The following is a 22500-nucleotide window of genomic DNA, read 5'->3' on the forward strand; positions in this document are numbered from 1 at the left end:
AAATGTATGGCAGAATGGTTTGAAGGCCTATATTTGCAATAGTTAAGCCACCAAATGCAAAACAAAATTTGAGTGCAGTGTGTATAAGAGTTATATTATTTAAAATTGTGTGTGCTTTTACCATTAATGGACCAGGTTTTGACTGTAAGTATATAATGTTATTATATTGTATGCTTGTAATGAGATAAGAGCATCATTGTAATAAAAAGCGGCCACATTGGTTATATCAATCATGAATAAAGCAGAATGATCAGATTGAGCCCATATCAGGCAACTGATAAGATGATCTTTTGTTTGGTTGTTTGACCAAGTTGCATCGGCTGGGTTTGAATTCCACTTTCTAATGGATTTTGTTACCAGTAATGAGCAGCTCTAATGTGATTAGAGTGGACATAACAAACCTTGTATTCAAAACTTACCCCTAACCTCAAATTATGGGCTCTTTTTCTTACCACTTTGTATTGATTGATAGGTTCCCACACTTTGTGCGTGGTTGATCATTGCATGCTGGGCTCTACATAAAACTCATCCTTCATACCTCAGGAATTATAATATAGACCATTCTTATATACATTAAAGCACCAAAAAGTATGACTAAATAAGTTTTCATGATCATATTATTCCTGTTTCATAAAACAGTAGAATAAAAGATATGCAGGTGAACATGCATGATAATAAACAAAAGCCTTTTTTTGTCACAATGTGCTCTGCCACAGTCCCCTGGTCGGCCTAGGACGATCCCCCGGTGGCGGGAGCCACCACACCATGTGACCACATGGTTGTATCAATTGCGGAGCAATCGGACAAGAGCACAGCTCCGGCCACACTTCTTTTGTTCCATTGTTCCTGTGGCCAAGTGGCTTTTGTTCTCCTTTTGGACTCTATTGTTCTTTTCCTTATTGTTCTGTCGTGGGAATGCTTTCCCTTGCTCATGTATATAAAGAGCTGTGTAGCGACCCTTTAATACACACTTCTGTGACCCACTTCGACTTCAGCCCCTACTGTGGCATTCAGTCCTTAAGTGCTTGTGCTGTGCAACTGCTCCCTACATCACCTTTTGATAAGTAGTCCACATACTGCACATGCTAATTCTTCATATTTGGATTGTTCAAGGTCTGTATGGAAATCATTAATGATAGCAGCCACTTGCTGACTTGTTGGAGGGTCAGGTGGAAACATAAGATGTGTCGAGGTAGATTTGACATTTGCAAGACTGTTCTGCATCTTTTGTTTTGCACAATATGCTGCAATATGTGTTGCACCATTTGCTATTTCTTTCTTGGTTACAAACACTGTTACAAAGCAAGGACATGTTTCACAAATATGAGTTTATAGCAGTTGTGAAATCTCATTTACCTTCATCCGCTTGTGATGAACTGGTATATTGTGTGATTCACACACAGTTTTCAATGCATGTCCAGACAAGCAGTTAGCTAATATGTCCATAGAAATATCTGCAATTACAAAACAATCTTGCATACAATATTTGTCAAGCTGAGATCTTAATATATAATCATGATACTGATATTTCAAGCAAAACTGCCCTACATCAGTTGTATCCAAGGTGTATTGCACAAGATCAGCTGCTAACCATACATGTGATTTTTTCTGCTGTGAACCACCACCTAAAAGTGTATTTGTACATGCAGTATTAAACTTAACTTTCACAGAAATGGCATTTACATAATGAACACAATGTATATAACTTGAAATATCTTTGATACATATGTGTATTTGAATGCTATACAGTAAAACTTTAAAATCATGTTTCATAAATTGGTTATAAACACTTTTCAAATATGAAAGTTGTATAAAGCTAATGTGATAAACTGAACAAGAGTAAAGTGATAGAATTGCCTTTGTATATAATATGTACTTGTTAAAAAATGCTTGATTATATTTGCAGAAATATGTTTGTGACACCATTTTAACTGTGCAACTGGATACTTGACATTCAATATACACAAAGCATTGTGTGGGTGTATTTGGCAATATTGTATCCAGAAAAGGCATGGGTGACCATTTTGAAGTGTTCACATTCACCAATACTCTACCTGTATCGCACATAATGGATTGTACGCCAGTCAATACTTTACCCTGCAATTCATTGTTTATATTGGAACTGTTTGACAGTGGTGATTTATATTTTTTGTCATGGTTTGGCAATGTTATTGCATTGGGATGTTTATGTTTTGGAAGTGTTTTTGTAATGATGCTATCCTGAGCCATTCCCAAATTGGGTGCGGATTGGTTGAAAAGTGCATCCGCTAGCACAATCTTATGAAGGGATAAAGAAGATGTTGTATATGTAGCATTCATAGAAACATATGTGCTACTATATACTAAAGACAGCAGTAGTAGCACTACAAAGGCAGCTGAAGACACAAACATTGTTGCAGTATAGGTAGGGTTATAATGGTCGACACAAGGATCGTTGAGCAGAAGGTGATGTGGCAATTGACCTGGAAAAAAGTATGACTAAGCAAGTTCTCATGATCACATTATTGTTGTTTTATGAGATTAAAGGTATGCACTTAAACATGCATTATGATAAACAAAAGCCTTTTTTCTACTTAAGGATGCTTGCAACTATAACTCTATCCAACTATCCAAACCAAGATGATACAAAGATTTACCCTTTTATATTTCTGTATATAATGATTTATAATGGAAATAAATAACTAACTAACTGTCTTTCTGCACCTTCAACTGTTACAAATGGTTCAGAACATGATATATTGACACAATTTGCATTTCTATATGATTGAACAAACAAGTCAATCCCACTCAGATAGCATTTTTTACTTTAATAGGGCAATCAAACCCATGGTATAGCTTTGATTGAAATACTAGTTCAATAATGTGTCCCCCTCTAAAGACAACATGGAAGAAGGATATACATACCATACACAATCCACATAGTAGCCTGCAGTCAGATATAATAACCAGAAGCCTGCAGAAATACCGCAATTTTAGTCTAGTTTAGCTAGAATGATTATTACACCATTAACACTGTAATTGAAACAGAAGGCCTATTTTTTGCCCCCCTCATATGTGAGCCTACAAATACCTCGGCTACACCATAAGGATGGCACATACCAAGTTTGAGCCAAATCCGTCCACAGGTGCAGGAGCTATTTACAAAAGAGTGCAGGAGCTAAGGGAGGCATGCAGTTCCAGCATTCCGGCATCCTGGATCGAAGTTCATAAATATTGTCGATGGTTCTCAAGCGTTGAGAACCATTGACGTCTTTTTCGAACTCCGAAGGGAAGCCGGGAAGCCGGGGTTCAAACTCCGGGTGGCTGATCCAGCCACAGACTGCTGTTACATTGCATTCTTATGCTGTATAAGCATTTTTCTATGCTCAATACAGCCTGTGCTTATAGCCAATAGAGCGGATGCTTATGCTCATTTGAATACATCATTACAGCAAGCATAGTATACACCCTTATAGTCAATAGAGCGGATTCTAATGGTTATTGAATTGATTCTGATGGGGATTACAGTGATTTGTAACATCATTAGCATACTTCCTTACAATCATTAAGTAGATTCTGATGGCTCACATAATGCCTCACACACACATTCTTATGATGATCACAGTGTGTTGTTATGTTATATATAATAGGTTCTTATGATCATTACAGTAGTTTGTTACTATCATAAAAGCAACTTTATAGGGTCATTGGAACACTTTATTATGGTCATTAGAACCAGTTCTTATATCCATTACAATACCTTCCAATGGTCAATACAAACACTTTTTTAGGGTCATTGTAGTGGTAATTATAGTAACATCTTATAATCAATACAGCACCTTTTGTTATAGGGTTATTAAGCAGGTTGTTATGATCATTAAGTAAGCTATCATGTTGATTACAATATGTTCTTATGCACATTAGAGTGAGTTCTTATGATCATTACAGCAACTTCTTATGGTCATTATAGTGGATTCTTATAATCATTAGAGAGTTGTCATTATCATTAGAGCAAGTTGTTATGATCATTAGTGTAAGTTGTTATAATGACATGAATGGCTTCAATACTGGTAACAACTTGCTTTAATCTTTGTAGAAGCTTGCTATAATTACCTCAGAGTGAGTCATTTAAATGGATAAAGTCGGCCATTATAGCAATAACAATACTTTGTTATGATCATTGAAATCATTACAGTCATTAAAGCAACTTCTTATGATTATTATAAACATTGAAGTAGATTATTATTATGATTAGGGTGATTTTATATGTTATTAGAGTATGTTTATATACTCAATGTCAAACTTTCTTATACTTATCATAATATAATTATTGACACAACTTGTGATAATGACTGTATATAGTAAGTTCTTATAGTCATTAGAGTGAGTTGTTACCATTATTAGAGTGCTTTGTTACCATCATTGGAGTATTTTGTTATGGTTATCATAGCAAGTTGTTACCATCATTACAGTAAGTTCTTATGATCAATACAAACACTTTCTTATGGTCATTACAAATACTTTGTCATGCCATTACAGTAAATTGTTACAGTTATACTTACCACATTAAGGTTGATTCAATTCAAAAGCTACGAAACAAAAACAAGAAATGTTCCATATAAGGAAATTGCCTTATATGGTAGAGACCAAAGTCATAGAGCATCACTCTCTCAGCATGGCAAAAATTGTCCCAACACTTGTGCTTACTTACTTAAGCCTCAAAATGCAAAATACAGATTTGAATGTAGTGCATAAAGCAAGTTTGGTGTAAATAAATGAATAGTTGTACACTTGATAAATTCACTGGTGTCCTACCCCTGGAAAGGTGCTCTACAACTATTATCTTTACTATATAAGGCAATTCCCTTTTATGGAAGTGGCTTACTGCACTCTATTGGTTTTGGATTAACCTATTATTGAATTGTGTTGCCTATAACTATCAAAGATACCAACTGGTTTTGGTGCATACACTTGCTTACTTAAGTCACAAAATGGAAAACAAGATCTGAACAAAACACATATAGTGAATATGTTGCTTCTATTGAGTATGCGTCTGTTATCAATAATGGGGATTTTAATCCTAAATCTCTAATACAATCAAACTATGTGCTTGTGATGCAGTAAGAACATAGTTCATTATGATAAATGAACAGCTATGAAATGATCAAATCAAGGCTTGATCAACAGCTGATAAGACTAATCAATATCAAATCAGACAACTGATAAGATGATCTTTTGTTTGGTTGTTTGGTCAAGGTGTGTCAGCTGGGTTTGAATTTCACTTTCTAATGAATTTTTTTACTGGTAACAAGCAACTCTAATGTAATTAGAGTGGACATAACAAGCATTGTATACAAAACCTACCCCTAACCCCAAATTACAGGCACTTTTTCTTATCATTTTGTATTGATTGATGGGTTCCCACACTTTGTGCGCGATTAATTGTTGCATGCTAGGCTCTACATAAAATTCATCCTTTGTACCTCAGAAATCATAACAGGTGAAGTCAATGTGCAAGGAGCTTGAGCACTATCGGGCAATGAAGGAGGAGTCTTTTTGATCTGGTCCATGCTTCGTACCGCACACATCGGACCTCATAACAATAATCTGTACAATGTATTGCAACTGTGTATGTTTACGAGTTGGACCATGGGTTCTAGCATTTTTACATTCTTATACACCTCAAAGGAGAAAGACAGCACAAGGATATAGTTGCAATGGTGGACAGTGAAGCCACCACAAAGTTTATCAACATGGAGAATTGAGTATGAACATGAAAGTTGAAGGAACCAATTCTGCTCTACAATATCAATGGAATGCTCAACAAAGATGAAATCATCTTGGAAGTAGCTGTGCTACAGATGCAGACAGGAGATCACATCGAAAAGACAGTGTTTACAGTAATGGACATAGGTCCAGAGGATGTGATCATTAGGTTTGATTGGCTACATGAGCACAACCCCAAAATAGATTGGGAGACAGGTTCATTCAAGCTGTCTCAATGCCCTAAAATGTGCAGTGCCAGGAAGACTGGCTGAATGGAGCAAGCAACAACTGTGCGTAATACGAGGGTCAGGCCCACAGTACGCAGGAGTTGGCCAAAGTCCAAATTGTCAGTCATAGGTGTATGCCAGAGTAAGATACTCCCGGACTTCGTGCCTGAGGATGATCCGGAGGAGATTGAGTGGATGAAGGCCGACTTGATTGAGGTCTGGGAGCAAGGTGTCATGCTTCCAGGTGCGCCTCAGCTGTTTGTCACAGTGGGACATACATACTCCCAGCTGTTTGTTGAGGAAAAGATCAAGAAGAAGGTTGTTCAAACTGCTGAGGTGTCAGTGCCAAAACAGTACCATGAGTTTTTGAAAGTCTTCTCCAAGGAAGCATCAGAATAGCTATCCAAAAGAAAGCCATATGATCATGTGATTGAACTTGTGCCTGGCTACTTGATGTTCCACTCAAAGGTGTATCTGCTATCAAACAATGAGTAGGAGGAACTGGATAAGTTCCTAAAGGAGCAGCTGGTGAAAGGTTACATACAAGAGTCGAAGTCACCCATCTCATCCTCCTTGTTTTTCATCAAAAAGAAGGAAGGGACACTTTGACCTATACAAGACTACCATCAGTTGAATGTGATCACCATTAAAAATCACTATCCACTGCCACTGATTGCTAAGATGGTCAATAAGCTCCAAGGTGTCACTCTTCACAAAGTTCGATGTCAGTTGGGGGTACAACAATGTCCGGATCAAAGCCGGTGATGAATGGAAGGCTGCCTTTGTGAATAATCGGGGGCTATACAAACTATCAAAAGGTGACACAGGGAGCAATTGCGTAGCACTAGCACTGAGGGACTGAATGCCACAAGTGGGGCTGAAGTTGAAGTGGGTCACAGAAGTAATATTACAGGTCGCTACAGCGCGTTTTTATATACATGAGGAGGGGGAAGCATTTTCATGATAGAACAATAAGGAAAAGGACAATAGAGTCCAAAAGAAGAACAAAGGCCACTTGGCCACAGGAACAAAAGAAGTGTGGCTGGAGCTCTGCTCTGGTCCGAATGCTCTGCAATTGATACAACAATGTGGTCACATGGTGTTGTGGCTCCCACCACCGGGGGATCGTCCGAGGCCAACCAGGGGACTGTGGTAGAGCACATTGTGACACAAACCCCTGGTAATGTTCTTCAGCCTGACCAATTTCCCTGTAACCTTCCAAGCCATGATGAACGAAATCTTCCATGATCTCATCATTGGTGGGAAGATCCTCATATACCTGGATGACATACTCATCTTCTCCACCAATAAGGAGAAGCATGAGAAGGTCACATGCAAGGTCCTATGTCACCTTCAGGATCATGATTTATTCCTGAAGCCAGAGAAGTGTGAGTGGAATGTTTCCAAAGTTGACTACATCAGCTATGTGTTTGGTGGTGATAAGGTAGTGGTGGATCCCACAAAGTTGAAAGGAATTAATGAGTGGCTAGTACCCAAGAACAAAAAAGATGTTCAGAAGTTCTGGGGGTTCTCCAACTTCTACTGCCGCTTCATTAAGGACTTCACTAAGAACTCGCGACCACTCAACTGACTCATAGGAAATGACCCCTGGCACTAGGGCAATGAGGAGTAGTGTGCCTTTGATGAGCTTAAATGGCTTTTTGGCACAACCCCAGTTCTGGTACTATACGACCCCAATTGGGAGACATGCATTGAGGTTGATGCCTCAGGGTATGCCACTGGTGGTGTGCTGATGCAAAAGCAGGACAACAGCAAATGGCATCTGGTCACCTTCAGATCTCATGTGATGAACCTTGCCCAGTGTAACTATGGAATCTATGACAAAGAGATGCTTGCAATCATTAAAGCACTAGAAGATTGGCGCCACTACCTCGAGGGACTGTCTAAACAGTTCAAAATCATGACTGATCATAAGAACCTTGAGTATTGGCACACATCATAGCACCTCACATGTCATCAAGTGCAATAGTCGCTGTTCCTTGCTCACTTTGATTTCTGCATCATGCATAAAGCTGAAATGTTGAATGGAAAGGCTGATGCCCTGTCGCATTGATCAGACCATCAGGTTAGCGATGAGGATGACAACACTGATCAGATTGTCCTCAAACAGTAACACTTCTACATCACTTCCACCCAGCATGGTCATACTTTGGTGACAGCCAATCAATTGCTCCTGAAATGCATCAGAAAATGCTTGGGTAAGAATCGGACCATGGCTGAAGCACTTGAAAAGGTGCAGAACCCCAGACCACCTCAGCTACAGAAGGGCTTCAAGGAGTGGAATGCTGAACAAGGGCTTTTGCTGTTCTGCAGGATGGAACTCCAGCGGGATATTATCAAGATCCACCACAACTCACTGATCGCTGGTTATGGTGGTCATGCCAAAACCCTCGAGCTCGTGTCATGGAACTACTGGTGGCCTGGAATGTCTAAGTTTATCAATGAGTATATAAGCACCTGTGATGTGTGCAACCATACCAAGACGTTTCCAGTGAAGCCTCAGGGTCCACTAAAGCCGAATGAGATCCTCGAGCACCCATGGCAGATCATCACTACCATTATGATTGTTGGCCTGCTGAAGTCTGATGGATTCGACTCAATCCTGGTCACCGCTGACCGCTTTACCAAGCAGGTCCACTTCTCTGCCTGTCATGAGACCCTGATGACAGAAGGTGCAGCTGACTTGTATATCTGCAACATATTCAAGCATCATGGAGCCCCGGCCAAGGTCATATTAGACTGAGGTCCCCAGTTTGCATCAAAGTATCTCCATGTGGTGTACAAAGAACTTGGAATCGAGCCGGCACTGTCTACAGTGTTCCACCCTCAGACATATGGCCAGACAGAGCGCTGGAACCAGGAGATCAAGCAGTACCTATGTGCTTTCACAAGCCACAGACAGGATGATTGGGCAAGGCAGTTGCTGCTTACAGAGTTTGCACTGAACAACTGAGTTCACTCTGCAATCAGGCATTCCCCCTTTTTCCTGCATCAAGGGTACCACCCTGAGATCCAGGTACGGATCAATCTGATGTCCACAATGCCCACAGCCACAGATCAGCTTAAGATCCTGAAGAAGATTTGGGATAATATATGCTCCATGCTTGAGCTGTCAGCTGAGTGGATGAAAGTATACTATGATAAGCACGTGCAGGAGGCACCGGTCTTTGTGCTGGGGACAAGGTCTGGCTTGATGCTTGGAACCTTAAGCTGAAACAGCTGAGCAAGAAGCTCAGTCCCAAGCACCTCAGACCATATGCTGTGTGACGAAAGCTTAGTGACTTAGATTATGAGTTGTTTCTGCCGAAGTTGGTGCCTGTGCACCCAGTGTTCCATGTCTCCTTGCTAAGCAAGTACACATGTAGTGTCACGAGTTGACACAGTGTCTAGCCATTTGTTTTTTTCCTTTCCACAGGCTCAAACTCATGACCTTTATACTATACGCTCGAACTGACAAGTCCTTACCTACTGTACAATTAGATTAGATGGAACAGCAGTGCACGGCATAGCCCGGACTCCACTGACATAGCTGCTATGACTCGCTGGCCCCTGGGGCTGCGTTAGCAGGCTGTACATGGACCAGCTGTGCATGGACCAGTGCGCACAGCCTCTCCTAAACTTCCCCTATATATACAATATATATAAGCTGGCCTCTGCTGTCCTAGGGACCTCAGTTTCAACCTCTTGTCCCTAGGTCAGTAAGCCCTCCTGTACTTACTTTATTTTCTTTAATAACTAATATATTCTTGTCCCTAGCCTTAGGTTTGAGCTTGCTCACCATCGCTTTGGTCAACCAAGTCAAACACTCCCAGCCTTTTGGTTTGTTCTTCCCCTGTTGCTTGACCCTAGGTCGCGATAATCAGAAATCTCACATTCATAAACTTCCAATCCTGGTCTGGGCAGTGGTAGCAGGAGCAGTGCAAAACTTTGGCATTCATCCTTTTCCAATTCCCCCAGGTCACTAATCTCACCCTAAGAGTGCTTGTCCTCACACCATCCATGCTGCTCTCACCACCCATGCAAAAACTGATAGTGGGGATGCTGGTAGGCACAACACCTGATGCCTTCATGCGATTTATTCATGTATTCTCTAATCTGTGCACGATGTTGATTGAGGAAGACCTTTACATTTATCCTGAAAACAAGGAGCTATCTTCTGCATCTGTTATGAAGCGGCTTATACGACCACTCAGCATTGCATTCATGCTGCCGGCTCAGAGAAAGCCTGACTGGTATCAGCAGGCAATCAGCTCACTCTTTTGGAATTTGTCCCACCACACCATAAGGGGCGACCCAAGAGCATTGGCTGGCTTGCTGCAAAATGCAGCCCCATCATCTTTGTCTCGACTTCTGGTGTTTATATAATGACATGGGTGTGTCCATAAGCCACAAACAGCCAACTTGTAAGATCTGACCATTCACCACTTGCCATGACTAGTAGTGTTCAGCAAAATGGACAATGCAAGCATCACTTGCTTGGAGTGCTGGGGAGTTTTGCCTTACAACAAGTATTGGATAATCCTTGTTGCAGGTCTGGACTGCAAGCATCTGCAAGGTCAAGTTTCAGGACTTTTCATTTGTGTCATCAACACAGACCACAGATCTTCTTCATGTGTTGTAGCCAGTCTTATCTAGGGCCACCCTCCCAGCATTGCAGAGAGTGACCTTCATTGCCAGCTTTTCAAGCTCTGCAATGGAGCACTCCTTGGGTTGCACATCCATCCAAGTGCTCCTCCCCCATCTTCATGCTGAAGGACTCTTAGAATTTGAGGATGAGCATCCATAGTTGAAATGGGAAACAAGTGCTGTTGCCTGTCAGAATTTGACTGCACAACACCTGCATGAAAAGATCAGCACAACCAGGGTTTGAACCCAGGATCTACCAGAAATGCACTGGGCACTCTACCACTGAGCTATTGGACCTTGGTTTATTATGGAATCATGAAGTCTCATATATGTTACTTCAAGGGTATGAACATGATCTATATTATAGATTCAGAGGTTCTTAACCATCTCATATGTGTCAGAGCACACATTTGACATTTGTTGACAGTTGACCAGCAAGCGCATCCATTCGTCCTGCATGGATGCGCATGGACATGATGTTGTGCTATCACGTCGGGATCAGCGCGACGTTGTCGCGCCCCTGGCGCCTCTGACCTGACCTCTTTTCCGGAAATAATAGATTAGCCTGATACCATAGATACGATACCTCACCGTGCTCTCGTAGATATATACATGTCACCTTCTGAGATGAGCTTCAGTTGTTGCAATACACACCTGAAGCTCTGACTGAGTGCGCATTAGACTCTCGCTCTACCTCGTTAAGAGGTTATGAGCCCCGGCGGTATGTTCGAATTCTAGCCCAGCTCTCCAGAGACAACAACCAGTCGCATCCCGAAGCTAAATGAGGATGGCTCGAACTGGGTCTTATTCAAAGAACAGTTCGTGGCGGCCGTCTCTGCGAAGGGTCTGGTGCGGTTCCTCGACGGCCACAAGAAGGTCCCCATCCCCACGACAGCTCCGGGCTGATGAGAGGTATGAAACGGCACAGGACATGTGGGTCGTGAAACATCAGATGATATGCACCTTGCTGTTCCAAACCCTGCCAGAAGCCATCAAGCTCCACATTGCGCTGTTACAGAAGGCCTCCAAGGCTTGGAAGACCATTGTCGATGAGTACGACAACCAAGGCAAATTTGTCCAGGTTGAGCTGCTTCGTCAGATGCATGGTCTCCATTGCACGGAGAACTCTGTCTCTGAACCAGCTTGAGAAGCTCAGGTCAGAGTATGCAACAGTGGGAGGGACCCTGAGCGATAACGAGTACCACGCAATCATTCTATCCTGCTTACCACTCACCTATCGAGGAGTCATATGCACCACCATCTCAACAATGCACCTCACTGCAGCAACCCAGGCCCAGACTATTCACGGAAGCACATCTCCCGCAGTGATCACCACTCCTGGTCTCTCTCCAGCTGAGCTCCTCCGTCAGATCCATGTGATCGCCTGTGACGAGTTTGCACTCAAGACATCAGCTTCCAATAATGCCATGCTAGTTGCTGACTCTGTCAAGTGCACCAACTGCGGAAAGCCTGGACATACGAAGCCCGACTGCTGGAGCAAGGGAGGTGGAAAGGAAGGCCAAGGGCCTGGGCATAGTTGCAGTTGGAGAAGCAAAGGCACAGGAGAGGCCTCGGCAAAGGTTGCTGCAGATGTTGAGGTTGCTGACGCATTTGCATTTGCAGTAAACACGGACTTTACGAAGGCCTCTGCACAGTCCCTACCACAACTCACGTGCATCCTCGATTCTGGAGCCAGTCGACACTTCAACCCCTGCCACGACAACTTCATCACGTTCCGTGAAATCGCACTGAAGCCGATTAGCTCCGCCAATGGGCGGGTCTTCCATGCGACGGGTGAAGGCAATGTATGTGTGACAACTGTACATGGTGGCAAGTCTGTACAGTTCCTTCTCCGGGACATCCTGTATGCACCAAGCATGCCTCATGCCCTCATCTCCATCAGTTGTGCTGCTCATGCAGGTCTCCGTGTCCAATTTGAGAAAGACAGTTGCTGTGTACTGTCCTCTTCTGGTCAGACTATGTTCATCGTACCTGAACAACAGGGTCTCTACCCCCTTCTGCCGACGTCCGGTCTCGGCAGCATTGCTCACACACATGCCCTCGTCGCAACCACTGGACTCACATTACATGAGCTTCACTGCCGCATGGGACATGCTTATGCACCTGCGCTGAAGAAGATGGTCCAAGATGACATTGTTGTTAGTGTCCATCTCGAGAATACGGATCTTGTCTTCTGTGAGATCTGTGCAAAAGCAAAGCAGCCACGAGAACCATTCCCGTAGTTGCGGTCTAGCCCTGCTGTGAAGTCATATGGCATGCAAGTTCATACCGATGTCTGGGGCAAAGTGCCTGTCAAGACTCTCGCAGGGAAGAAATACTACATCCTCTTCCTCGATGATCATTCCGATGAAGCTGTTGTGATGCTCATGTCCCGTAAAAGCGACGCCTTCGCTCGTTACCGTGCATACATTGCCTGGACCAAGACCCAGTGTGGTGTGGTGGCCGTGCAGGAGCTGTAAAGTGATCGTGGGGGTGAGTTTCTCAGTGAGGAGTTCTCTGCCTTCCTTGAGGGGGAGGGGACTATTCGACACCTGACATCCCATGACTCCCCGCAACAGAATGGCAAGGCCAAGTGTCTCAACCGGACGATTGTCGAACATGCCCATGCCTTGTTATTTGATGCCAACCTGCCAAAGGCTTTGTGGGGTGAGGCCGTAATGCACGCCGTCTGGCTTTGCAATCGCACCACGACACGCAGCACTCCTGGTTCGATGTCACATGAACATGCTGGTGAGAAGCCAGACCTTGCCGGCTTACCTCGTTTTGGCAGCGCTGCATGGGTTCATGTGGACCCTGCCTCCAAACTTGAGCTGAAGTCATGCAAAGGTCATTGGGTTGGGTTCGATTCCCAGAGCAAAGCTCACCGCATCTACTGGCCAGGCCGCCATACTGTCACCGTTGAGCATGATGTCCAGTTTGCTGCTGACACTGCCCCTGCCTCTGTTACTACCCCTGCTCTGGCCAAGGGGGAGACCACTACCAATATCGCCCAGAGCACACTGTCCACTCCGAGCTCTATCCCTGCTAGTGTTCAGGGGGAGACAGAGGCTGTTGAAGCTGCACAACCCACCTTACAACGAAGCCAATGCACTTGCACACCCTCACAGTGGGTGCAAGACTTAACCACTGGCAAAGGGACAGCCGGGGGGGTGACGTGCAGAGGTTGCCGATGAGCATTGTCAACCATGCAAACATTGTGTCCAATGACCATGGCATCACAAATGATGAGGAAGCGGCTGATGCACCTGTGTACAGCCTTGCCACCATGGCAGGTGATGAGCCGACTTACCATGAGGCCATGTCGGGACCGGAGTGCGGAGACTGGGAAGCCGCTATGAGGGAGGAATTGGCACGCATCGAGGCTATGGACACATATGAGCTTGTGGGAAGACCTGTGGACACCAATATCGTTGGCAGCACCTGGGTACTGAAGAAGAAATGCGACGAACACAATCACATTGCCAAGTTCAAGGCCCGCTTATGCGCGCAAGGCTTCTCGCAAGTGTACAGTGTTGACTATGTTGAAACAGCCGCCCCAACCACTGCTCTTAGTGTTGGAACAAGGGTGCGAATGGTGCGGGGCGTGTTTGTCCACGGGCGTAGTGATGCCCATAAGGGACAATCGCGTAGTGTATGTACATCGCGTGCAGTTGTTATATACTACGATAGGTGCCTCCGGCCCTCATCTACTCACATGCCCAAGCTTTCGGGCTCGTTCCTAACCACGCAGGTCAGTGCATTTCAACACACTCCCTCGAGCGAAGCAAGCGAGGGCTCGCGCGCACTCCCTGCTTCTCAGCACTCGGCACTCCCTCAATCTCAGCATTCATCCTCACACCCTCTCGGCAGGTCCACAATCCATCCCCATGTCTGACATCCGGCCGATAGTCCATGCTCGAACGAGCTGCAATGGGCGACCCTTAGGTGCAAAGGTAGGGTGTACGACATACGGCAATCTTCATCAACTCCTCGGCATCAACTTCTCGGCTCCAACTCCTCGGCTCCAGGTTCGATTGGTGCTCTCAACGAGCAGTTCTTCAGTTCGGCAGTGCTCTCAGCGAGTGATTCAGGTGCTCTCGGCGAGCGGTTCGGGTTCGGCGGTTCAACAATGCTCTTGGTGAGCAATTTGGCAGTTCAACGGTTCGGGGGTTCGACATTCGATGGCGGGGTTCGATCGGGTCCATGTCAGGGTTCGGCAATCATACGGGGTCGATCAAGATGGCTTCAGCCCCATCCAGGTGAGTGGTTCAGCAGCAACGGCAGCGGGAATGGTCTGCAGTGCAATGGCGGCCAGCAGAGCGTCAACAGCGACGGCATGCGCGTGGGATCCTGCGACGCAGTGAGCGGTGGGCTTCAAGCTGCCCCCAGAGCTTTGCTTGGTAGTACACCCCCAAGCGGGCTGATGTGATTGTGTTGGAACAAGGGTGCGAACGGCGCGGGGCGCGTTTGTCCATGGGCGTAGCGATGCCCGTAAGGGACAATCGCGTAGTGTATGTACATCGCGTGCGGTCGTTATATACTACGATAGGTGCCTCCGGCCCCCAGCTACTTGCGCGCCCAAGCTTTCGAGCTCATTCCTGACCACACGGGTCAGCGCATTTCAACACTTAGCTCCATCCGCCATGTACTTGCCCTCGCTGCCGCTCACAATTGGGAGGTTCATCAAATAGACTTCAAGAATGCTTACCTCAATGGTAAGCTCGACGAGACAGTCTACATGTGACAGCCTCCGGGTTTCAAGGCTACGGGCAAAGAGGATTGGGTGTGGAGACTACTCAAAGCCCTTTACGGCCTCAAGCAGTCAGCTCGGCAGTGGTATGAGGAGGTATGCGCCCTTATGGCCAAACTTGGCCTTGTATGAAGCAAGTTCGACCTAGGTGTGTTTTTCCTCTTCAAGGCAAACCAGGTCATCATCATCACAGTTCATGTTGATAACTCCATCCTGATCACCAACTCCGACAATGTCATGTTCACACTCAAGACGGAGCTTGCTGCTCGCTTTGAGATTGCGGACCTGGGTGAGCTCTGCTGGGTGCTCGGATTCGAAGTGCAGCGTGATCACACTGCACGCACCATCTCGCTCTCACAGGCCACCTACATAGACACCCTACTCGCTTGTTTCGGTATGACTGACACTTACATGCTCACAATACCACTTGACCCTCACATCGACCTCTTCCGCATCGAGACCTCCGAAGATGATCAACGTGCAATGTCTGGGAAGCCCTACGCTCGCTTGATTGGCAGCCTCATGTATGCTGCAATAGGCACCTGTCCGGACATTGCTTTCACGGTCTCCACACTCGCTCACTTCATGACCAACCCTGCGCCTGCTCATTGGGAGGCAGCCAAGCATGTTCTTCGTTACCTGAAGGGTACGCAAGACTTGTGTCTCTCATTTGGCCACTCTGCAGATGGCCTTGTAGGATATTCCGACGCAGACTGGGCATCGCAACATCACCATCATTCGATCTCTGGCTACACCTTCCTGTACAATGGTGGCATCATCAGCTGGAGCTCCCGAAAGCAGCCAATTGTTGCACTATCATCTACGGAAGCCGAGTACATATCTGTCTCCAACTCCTCACGCGAACTCCTCTGGTTACGGTCACTTCTCGCCGAACTTACCTCGCCGCTCACACTCCCTACACCCCTACTGTCTGACAACCAGAGCACGATCACTATAGCCAAGAGCGGTATGTTGAACGCCCGCACGAAACATATCGACATCCGGTATCATTTCATTCGGGATGTGATCGCCTCGGGACATGTGGTGCTGGAGTACTGTCCGACGGGCAAGATGGTCGCGGACATCCTGACCAAGCCGCTCGTGCGTCACAAGGTCGAGGTCCTCGCACGCCTCCTGGGCCTTCGTACAGCTTGAGGGGGAGTGTTGACACATCAATACCATATACTTCTAGTTCTATGTGCTGGCAAAATGTCACATGTTCTAATACCTTCCACCCTTCTTTTCTTTCCCTCAAGCCATTTTGCTAAATCCCACAAGTAAAAATCAATAATAACACTGCTCACATTGAAATGCCTGTCTCCATCATGATCCTCCCTTTGAAGTTGGAGAATATACTGTCTTAGCCTGTCAACAGCAACTATGCCTGCAGAGCGAATACTGATTTCTTCTCTGCTTCCAGAAGCAAGGGCTGCATGCGATTGGAGGGTCTTCATGAGGGCAGGGGGATATGTCAAGACTTGGAGGTGATGCAAGATCTGCGGGACCCGATAGTCGGCAAACATGGTAAGTACTTCGATAGCAGCTCCATGTGGGAAGAAAGGGTGGGAAGTGCGTGGTGATGACGGAGTGAAGGCTGCCCATGTCTCAGCCACAAGGATTTGTGCACGTTTCCACAGGAAGACTGGCCAGGACAGTGAGTGGAATATGTGGATACTATGCGAAGATACAGACTGACCTTGACGCCCTTCGTACCACATTTGGTCACGGAAAGGAGGAAAGTATTCGATGATCATCTCAACCAGCTGAAAGGCAGTACCACGACCATCGTAGCGACAAAGAAACTGCGCCAAGAATCCTTGAAAGGATCCCTCGAAGTGCTAAAGATGTAAGCTACGTCAGCGACTGCTACACACTAGGCACGAGCTAACTTACGGTACAGAGAATTCTCCCCACTTCTCGCAGAATGGCGATACGTTCACGTAATAGAGGGATGGGTTCCTTGGATTGCGGTGCCGGGCGGAACACATGGTCGAGCAGGGAATCAGGACAACATTCCTCCGAAGAATAGAACTTCGGGTCTGTAATGGGCAACCCCTCTTCCAGAGCTGGTACAGGTTTTCATCTCGTGTGACAGCGACGCACAGGTGCAACCTTACCTCGATCCAAGGCGGCCACGAGAGACCAATATCCCGTGTGCACCATCCTTTCATCCGAACCCCACCCTGTCCGCCATTCTACTCCATAGCGTTCCGGTGTTCCTTCTCGCTCAGACCAAAAGCTGAAGTTGAGGGACGAAACGACGAAAATCCAGTCTAGGCATCCTTTCGTCAAAGGATCATCCGGGGCGTAAGGCTCCGGTGGGAGCAGATGGAGCGAATGCGTCCTCCACGTCCTAGGCGTGTAGTCTTCTGCGCAGAGCCTGTCATAGATCTGCAAATTGACTTAGTTGGGAGGAAACTACGGTCAGAAATGAGAATAGACTGACATATCGCGCAGCGTCTTTAATCCCGGTCTCATTCAGAGAAACGAGGCCCGTGGCCTTCCCGCCATTACGAACAGTTCGTTAAAAGTCGTTGCACAACGTCACGAGGGCTTACTTTGAACGCATACAAACAAGTTTCAATCACCGGATTCGTACTATGAGTGGCTGAGCATGTAAGGGCAACATCCTCTTCCTGTGCTTCCGGAGTTGCGGGATGGGAACGCGATTGAATAATAGTCATTACAGCTAGTCAGAGAGAGACAAGTCAACGTAGGACTGTGGAAGGCTAACGGCGGAGGATAAGGTCTCAGGACGAAAGTGGCTGGCTAAGAAGACAGGGTCCACATGCGGTGGTCCGATGAGTCACAACGCCGACATGAGGCTCGAGAGAATTGGTCAAACGGTGACCTGACGCGACAAGAGCCATTGGCACTGAGCAGAAGCAAGATTGTAGGTAGCCTATAGTACAGCCGACGATGAAGCTAAGCAAGAGTAGCGGAGTTCCCATGCATCCGGCTCAACGCCTGAGTCTGTTCCAAGCGCTACCACGTCGACAAATTTAGCTATATGATAAAATGCGCCAATATTATACAGTAATACATGAACATCCAATCCTACTTCGCAACGTCCCTCGGTAGGAAGATACATCTGAAATCAAAACATGCGTGAATAATGTCTCGATTACTCGCGTTGCTTGGGATTGAAGGAAGCTTCGCCGCTGAGGATCTTCTCTCCATGCTCCTTCGTCTCCGGCTTACGGAGAATCTAGAAAAAGGTCAGTACAGGTTTGGCATTCAAAAATAAAAATTTAGGGATTCTCACCGTTCCTCTGATCTCCTAGTCCATGGGTGCGAATCAGCGAAGTAGAATTGCACCCCTTGGGAACTCACCTTGGCGTAACCTGAATACCACATAATGTTACTGATAGCAATAGCGATGCACATTTATTGGCACTTGCCTACGACCTCTTCTTTGAACGACGGCTTCCTCTGCTGGACCACAACCACTTGAGGAGTACTATTCGCCGATGCTACCAAATAATGTTTAGCGACGGTCCGGAAGCTGGGCGAGAACCACCACGAACTTTGAGTAGTAGAGTCCACCTTGTCGATATTGGCAGTTGCTGCCGGCTGTTGTATGGGGCCAGCGTCATTCTGTGTGGTTGGGGAAGCATTCGGCTGCTGGTTCTTGCATCAGACGAATGCTGGAAGAGCAACCGGCACTGGGGGGACTGACCTTCTCTGGGATATCTGCGATAGATGTCATGGTGCAATGTCGACTGGTAAGTATGCCGAAATTAAAAGGTCTTCAAAGTCAGAGAAAGGAGGAAGAATGCGCGAGACCTTGTCCAACCAAGAGTGGAGTTGCAGTGTTGACGTCATACCTTCTATTCTGGTCAAATGTCGTGTTTGCAGTCAGGTCGGCATTGCGCACACGCGTCAAGCTGTTGTGTTAATCAACCCGAAGGTATGTACACGAGACTAGCGTCTACGGAGAACCGCGACTGTCTGAAGTAGGGTTGCCCTCTCAAACACGGCACTGAGCAAAACATTAGCTAGGCTATGCACTGAACGCACACCGCTCACCATGTAACCACACACGCGACAACACCACACATGCCCAATGCGACGTGTCCTGCCTGTGCCCCAAGTTGTAACGGTATATCCCTCGACCTCATCTCACTCCATCTCGTGATTACAGCGGACGCTACAAACGTCACAAGGACGGGTAGCGGAGGTACTACCCGCTGCCAATCGAGAAAGCTCCGCCCTCCGCGTGCAGCAAAGAACCGCCGCGCATACATCCAGGCATAAATGGCACGGAACAGGAGGTTTACCACGTTTGCCCACACGAGGCCAGTATCACCTAGACCAAGCCCCTTCGCTAAGGTTATGGCGCCGAAGATGTACCCGAAGGAAAATCCGAACATCCACTTGCTCTGTGTGCCCAGGTCCTCGGGGGACGAAACCGAGGCGAAGAAGGCCTCAAGAACACCGTTGAAGGCCATCATGGGGATGTAGTATATGTAGACGCCCAATATCGCAGGAGCAGAGGTGCCCTGGTATTTTTGTGGGAGCACAAGAGAGACGGCAAGTGCGAGGTACGGCGGGCCAAATGTTACCAGCAAAAGGAGGAGGTGTGTGAACAGGAGCAGCACGCCTGACAGAACATTCGCTGCAACGCGAAGGGACTCCATGTCCTTCGATGATGACAGCGTCTTGGAGAAGAAGAGACGGGAGGTCTCCTCGATAGGTTGGAAAACGATCCGTGCAGCGAGGGAGCCTGCACGAAATGTGAGTGATACCACAGCTAATGGCGTGAGCGCAGATGCGCACCATAATTGGAAGCAATAGCATAACCACCCTGATCTGCCAGCGGGCTGAGACGGGAAACCAAAAATTTGTCCCCTTCGGTCAGAAAGTGCTTGACTACAGATTGACCGGACATCGCAGCAGACAGGTGCAGGAGGCCAGGGTCAAAGTATCGTGTCTCCGTCCTACGGCATAGTGAGCAACATGCAACGACACACAAGGAGAGCACACACTTGCCATGAACTTCTAGCACGACCTTGTGAGGCCAGAACAGTGGAGGCTGCTTGTAGTCGCGCATATACGTTCCAAGGAGAGCGAGACTGTACGCCGCCTGTCCGGCAGCGAACGCCAGGAGAGCAACATTGGCCGACCCGGTGACCAGAATAACAAAGGTGATCAATGTCTTCATGATCACGGCTATTCCCTCGGCCTTGACGCGCAGGTCGACACGGACATCATTCTGAGCGCGAATGTAGAGGGGTTCTGAAAGCAGCTCAAGAGCCGCTGCCATAGCATATAGGGTTACGCTAGCGTAGAAGTGCGACTGCGAGGTCGTAGACAATGATGCAGCGTTGACATACACCAAACTGATCAGCAAAGCCGCAGGCATGCCTATGAGGACTGGTAGGGCTGCGATATTGTCGGTGAGGGCTCGATGATCTTTGCTGGCCTCCTTCGCGGTGGGCGTGCGGAGAAGCGCATTGCGGAATCCCTCGCGCGACAGGAAGAGGATGGTTGAGAGAAGGAGTTCAAATTGAATAGCAGCGGTGCCAAATACTTGTGGCGAGACCAATCGTACGAGAGCTTGGTTCAGAATGAACGTGAAGATACGCGAGCAGAACTGTAATAGGACAAGAGAAGACGCAGAGGCGAGAGCCTTCGATATGGAGACAGACGGTGGATGCTGCTTGCTGTCGGCTCGTTTGGCAGCGGCCATTCAGCCAAAACTTTGGTGAAGGACAAGACGACGGCGTTACAATTGACGATGGCCTGAAAACCACGTGTGGGTGAATGTGGGCGCTCTGGGTCTAGCTTGCGCTTCCCGTGGCACTCTTATCGTCTTCGTCTGCGACCTCGACAGCATTTTGTCTCCCGCCCCCGAGCATCATGGATCATGGACGACATCATGTTGGGACTTGAATGATAAATCCCCGCATTTTCATATGGCAGTGATGGTGATTATCACGTAGCTGCATTGTATCAGTTCAGTATAAAGTCCATCAACGCAAAACCAGCAGTCATCCTCGACCACAAAGTTCCTTCTTATGCGAATACGACTTGAGGTACGTGTGCTTTGCTGGGACCGAGTGTAGTCGGCTGAGAACCGTGGATAAGCTGAAATGCAATCGAAAGGATGATGGCAGTGTGGACTTCTTATGATAATGTTCATCACGGCCTCGACCCTTCATCATGAAGATGTCCAGCGCTTTATGCAATAAGTGAAGCCCCATGACAAAGCTTATGAAGCGGTCTGCAACCATTTATACCTGCTTGCCCGGCCTCCACGACTATCGAGGGCCTCATGCGCCACCCCTTTGCCAACGTTCAGTACTACGCGAGTTCACTCTCGGTGGAGGATTTCACCGACTCTGAACATTCGCTTGGCGTGAGACCGGACGCTCTTGCCCCGGTGAAGGGGCCCCCCATTCTCCCTGCACCCTCAGCCACAAGCTTGGTCAGGAACTATTCTACGAAACGCTCGAACGAGGTGACCTTTCTGCTTGCAGAACATGAGGGAGACACACCATCAACCGCTTATCGAGCCGGGGAGACGATACATGGGTTTCTCCGCATAGCTCGTCCTGCTGCGCTACAGTCGTTAGTAGTCGAGGTGAGCCGTCACACTTCCTTGACTTGCGCGCCGTTGCAATAATAAATGTCTCGCAGGTTTGTGGACGTATCAAGATTTACGAGGTCGCCGGCTCGGGAGCGATAGAGCGAGAGCTCTTCCATGAAATGTTGTACAGCTGGGACGCAAAACAGGGATTAGCACTTCCCCCAGAAGTTCCTGTCCGATATACACTCCCAACAAACTATTATGATGGTTCCAATGGACAACTACCATTACCTCCTACCTATGAAGCTCACCTCACCAGTATGCCTGGTTATACTGCCCATGTATCATATCAATTCACCGTTCAAGTACTGCGAGCCGTGCGCACGATACCTTTGTGGCGGAAAAGAACTCGGTAGGCCAGGTTCGTTCAACTTCACCCGATGCACATGACTGAAAACTCGGATAGACTTCGGGTCCCGTTCCTGGTGCAGCAGCATACGCGCCCCTCCTTGGCAGGGCCCTTCGGAATGCGATCGGTCAAGACGTCGGCTGCCCCGAGAACCCTATTCACATTTCATGTTGAAGCCCGACATTCCGCC

General features: G+C 46.9%; 6 protein-coding genes and 1 pseudogene across 7 annotated transcripts; 4 read left to right on the forward strand and 3 right to left on the reverse strand.

The window, feature by feature from the left end:
• Positions 1 to 6017: 6017 nt before the first annotated feature.
• Positions 6018 to 6371, forward strand: POSPLADRAFT_1062682 (hypothetical protein; the record flags this gene model as incomplete). The annotated part of the gene is made up of 2 exons (XM_024481547.1): positions 6018 to 6062; positions 6114 to 6371. 2 exons carry the CDS (start codon positions 6018 to 6020, stop codon positions 6369 to 6371), a joined length of 303 nt encoding a protein of 100 aa, XP_024333331.1.
• A 4473-nt stretch (positions 6372 to 10844) lies between these two features.
• POSPLADRAFT_t165 lies at positions 10845 to 10916 on the reverse strand (annotated as a pseudogene). Its single transcript has one exon. The product of its transcript is annotated as a tRNA-OTHER (tRNA).
• Positions 10917 to 12676: 1760 nt separating this feature from the next.
• Positions 12677 to 12862, forward strand: POSPLADRAFT_1090984 (hypothetical protein; the record flags this gene model as incomplete). The annotated part of the gene is made up of 1 exon (XM_024483087.1): positions 12677 to 12862. A coding segment is annotated over one exon (186 nt), but the record flags the coding sequence as incomplete, so codon positions are not given.
• Positions 12863 to 13351: 489 nt separating this feature from the next.
• Positions 13352 to 13813, forward strand: POSPLADRAFT_1160060 (hypothetical protein; the record flags this gene model as incomplete). Its single annotated transcript, XM_024487494.1, has 1 exon — positions 13352 to 13813. One exon carries the CDS (start codon positions 13352 to 13354, stop codon positions 13811 to 13813), a length of 462 nt encoding a protein of 153 aa, XP_024333333.1.
• Positions 13814 to 14184: 371 nt separating this feature from the next.
• POSPLADRAFT_1114806 (hypothetical protein) lies at positions 14185 to 15244 on the forward strand (the record flags this gene model as incomplete). The annotated part of the gene is made up of 3 exons (XM_024483443.1): positions 14185 to 14489; positions 14577 to 15044; positions 15130 to 15244. Coding segments are annotated over 3 exons (888 nt in total), but the record flags the coding sequence as incomplete, so codon positions are not given.
• Positions 15245 to 16541: 1297 nt separating this feature from the next.
• Positions 16542 to 18053, reverse strand: POSPLADRAFT_1050724 (hypothetical protein; the record flags this gene model as incomplete). Its single annotated transcript, XM_024480049.1, has 7 exons — positions 16542 to 16570; positions 16598 to 17011; positions 17066 to 17207; positions 17263 to 17435; positions 17487 to 17760; positions 17816 to 17869; positions 17928 to 18053. 7 exons carry the CDS (start codon positions 18051 to 18053, stop codon positions 16542 to 16544), a joined length of 1212 nt encoding a protein of 403 aa, XP_024333335.1.
• Positions 18054 to 19394: 1341 nt separating this feature from the next.
• Positions 19395 to 21061, reverse strand: POSPLADRAFT_1050727 (hypothetical protein; the record flags this gene model as incomplete). The annotated part of the gene is made up of 4 exons (XM_024480050.1): positions 19395 to 19559; positions 19650 to 19871; positions 19971 to 20095; positions 20149 to 21061. 4 exons carry the CDS (start codon positions 21059 to 21061, stop codon positions 19395 to 19397), a joined length of 1425 nt encoding a protein of 474 aa, XP_024333336.1.
• Between the last annotated feature and the right edge of the window lie 1439 nt (positions 21062 to 22500).

The sequence above is a fragment of the Postia placenta genome (genome assembly GCF_002117355.1).
Source record: "Postia placenta MAD-698-R-SB12 unplaced genomic scaffold POSPLAscaffold_23, whole genome shotgun sequence".
In the NCBI taxonomy this organism is placed as follows: Eukaryota; Fungi; Basidiomycota; class Agaricomycetes; order Polyporales; family Adustoporiaceae; genus Rhodonia; species Rhodonia placenta.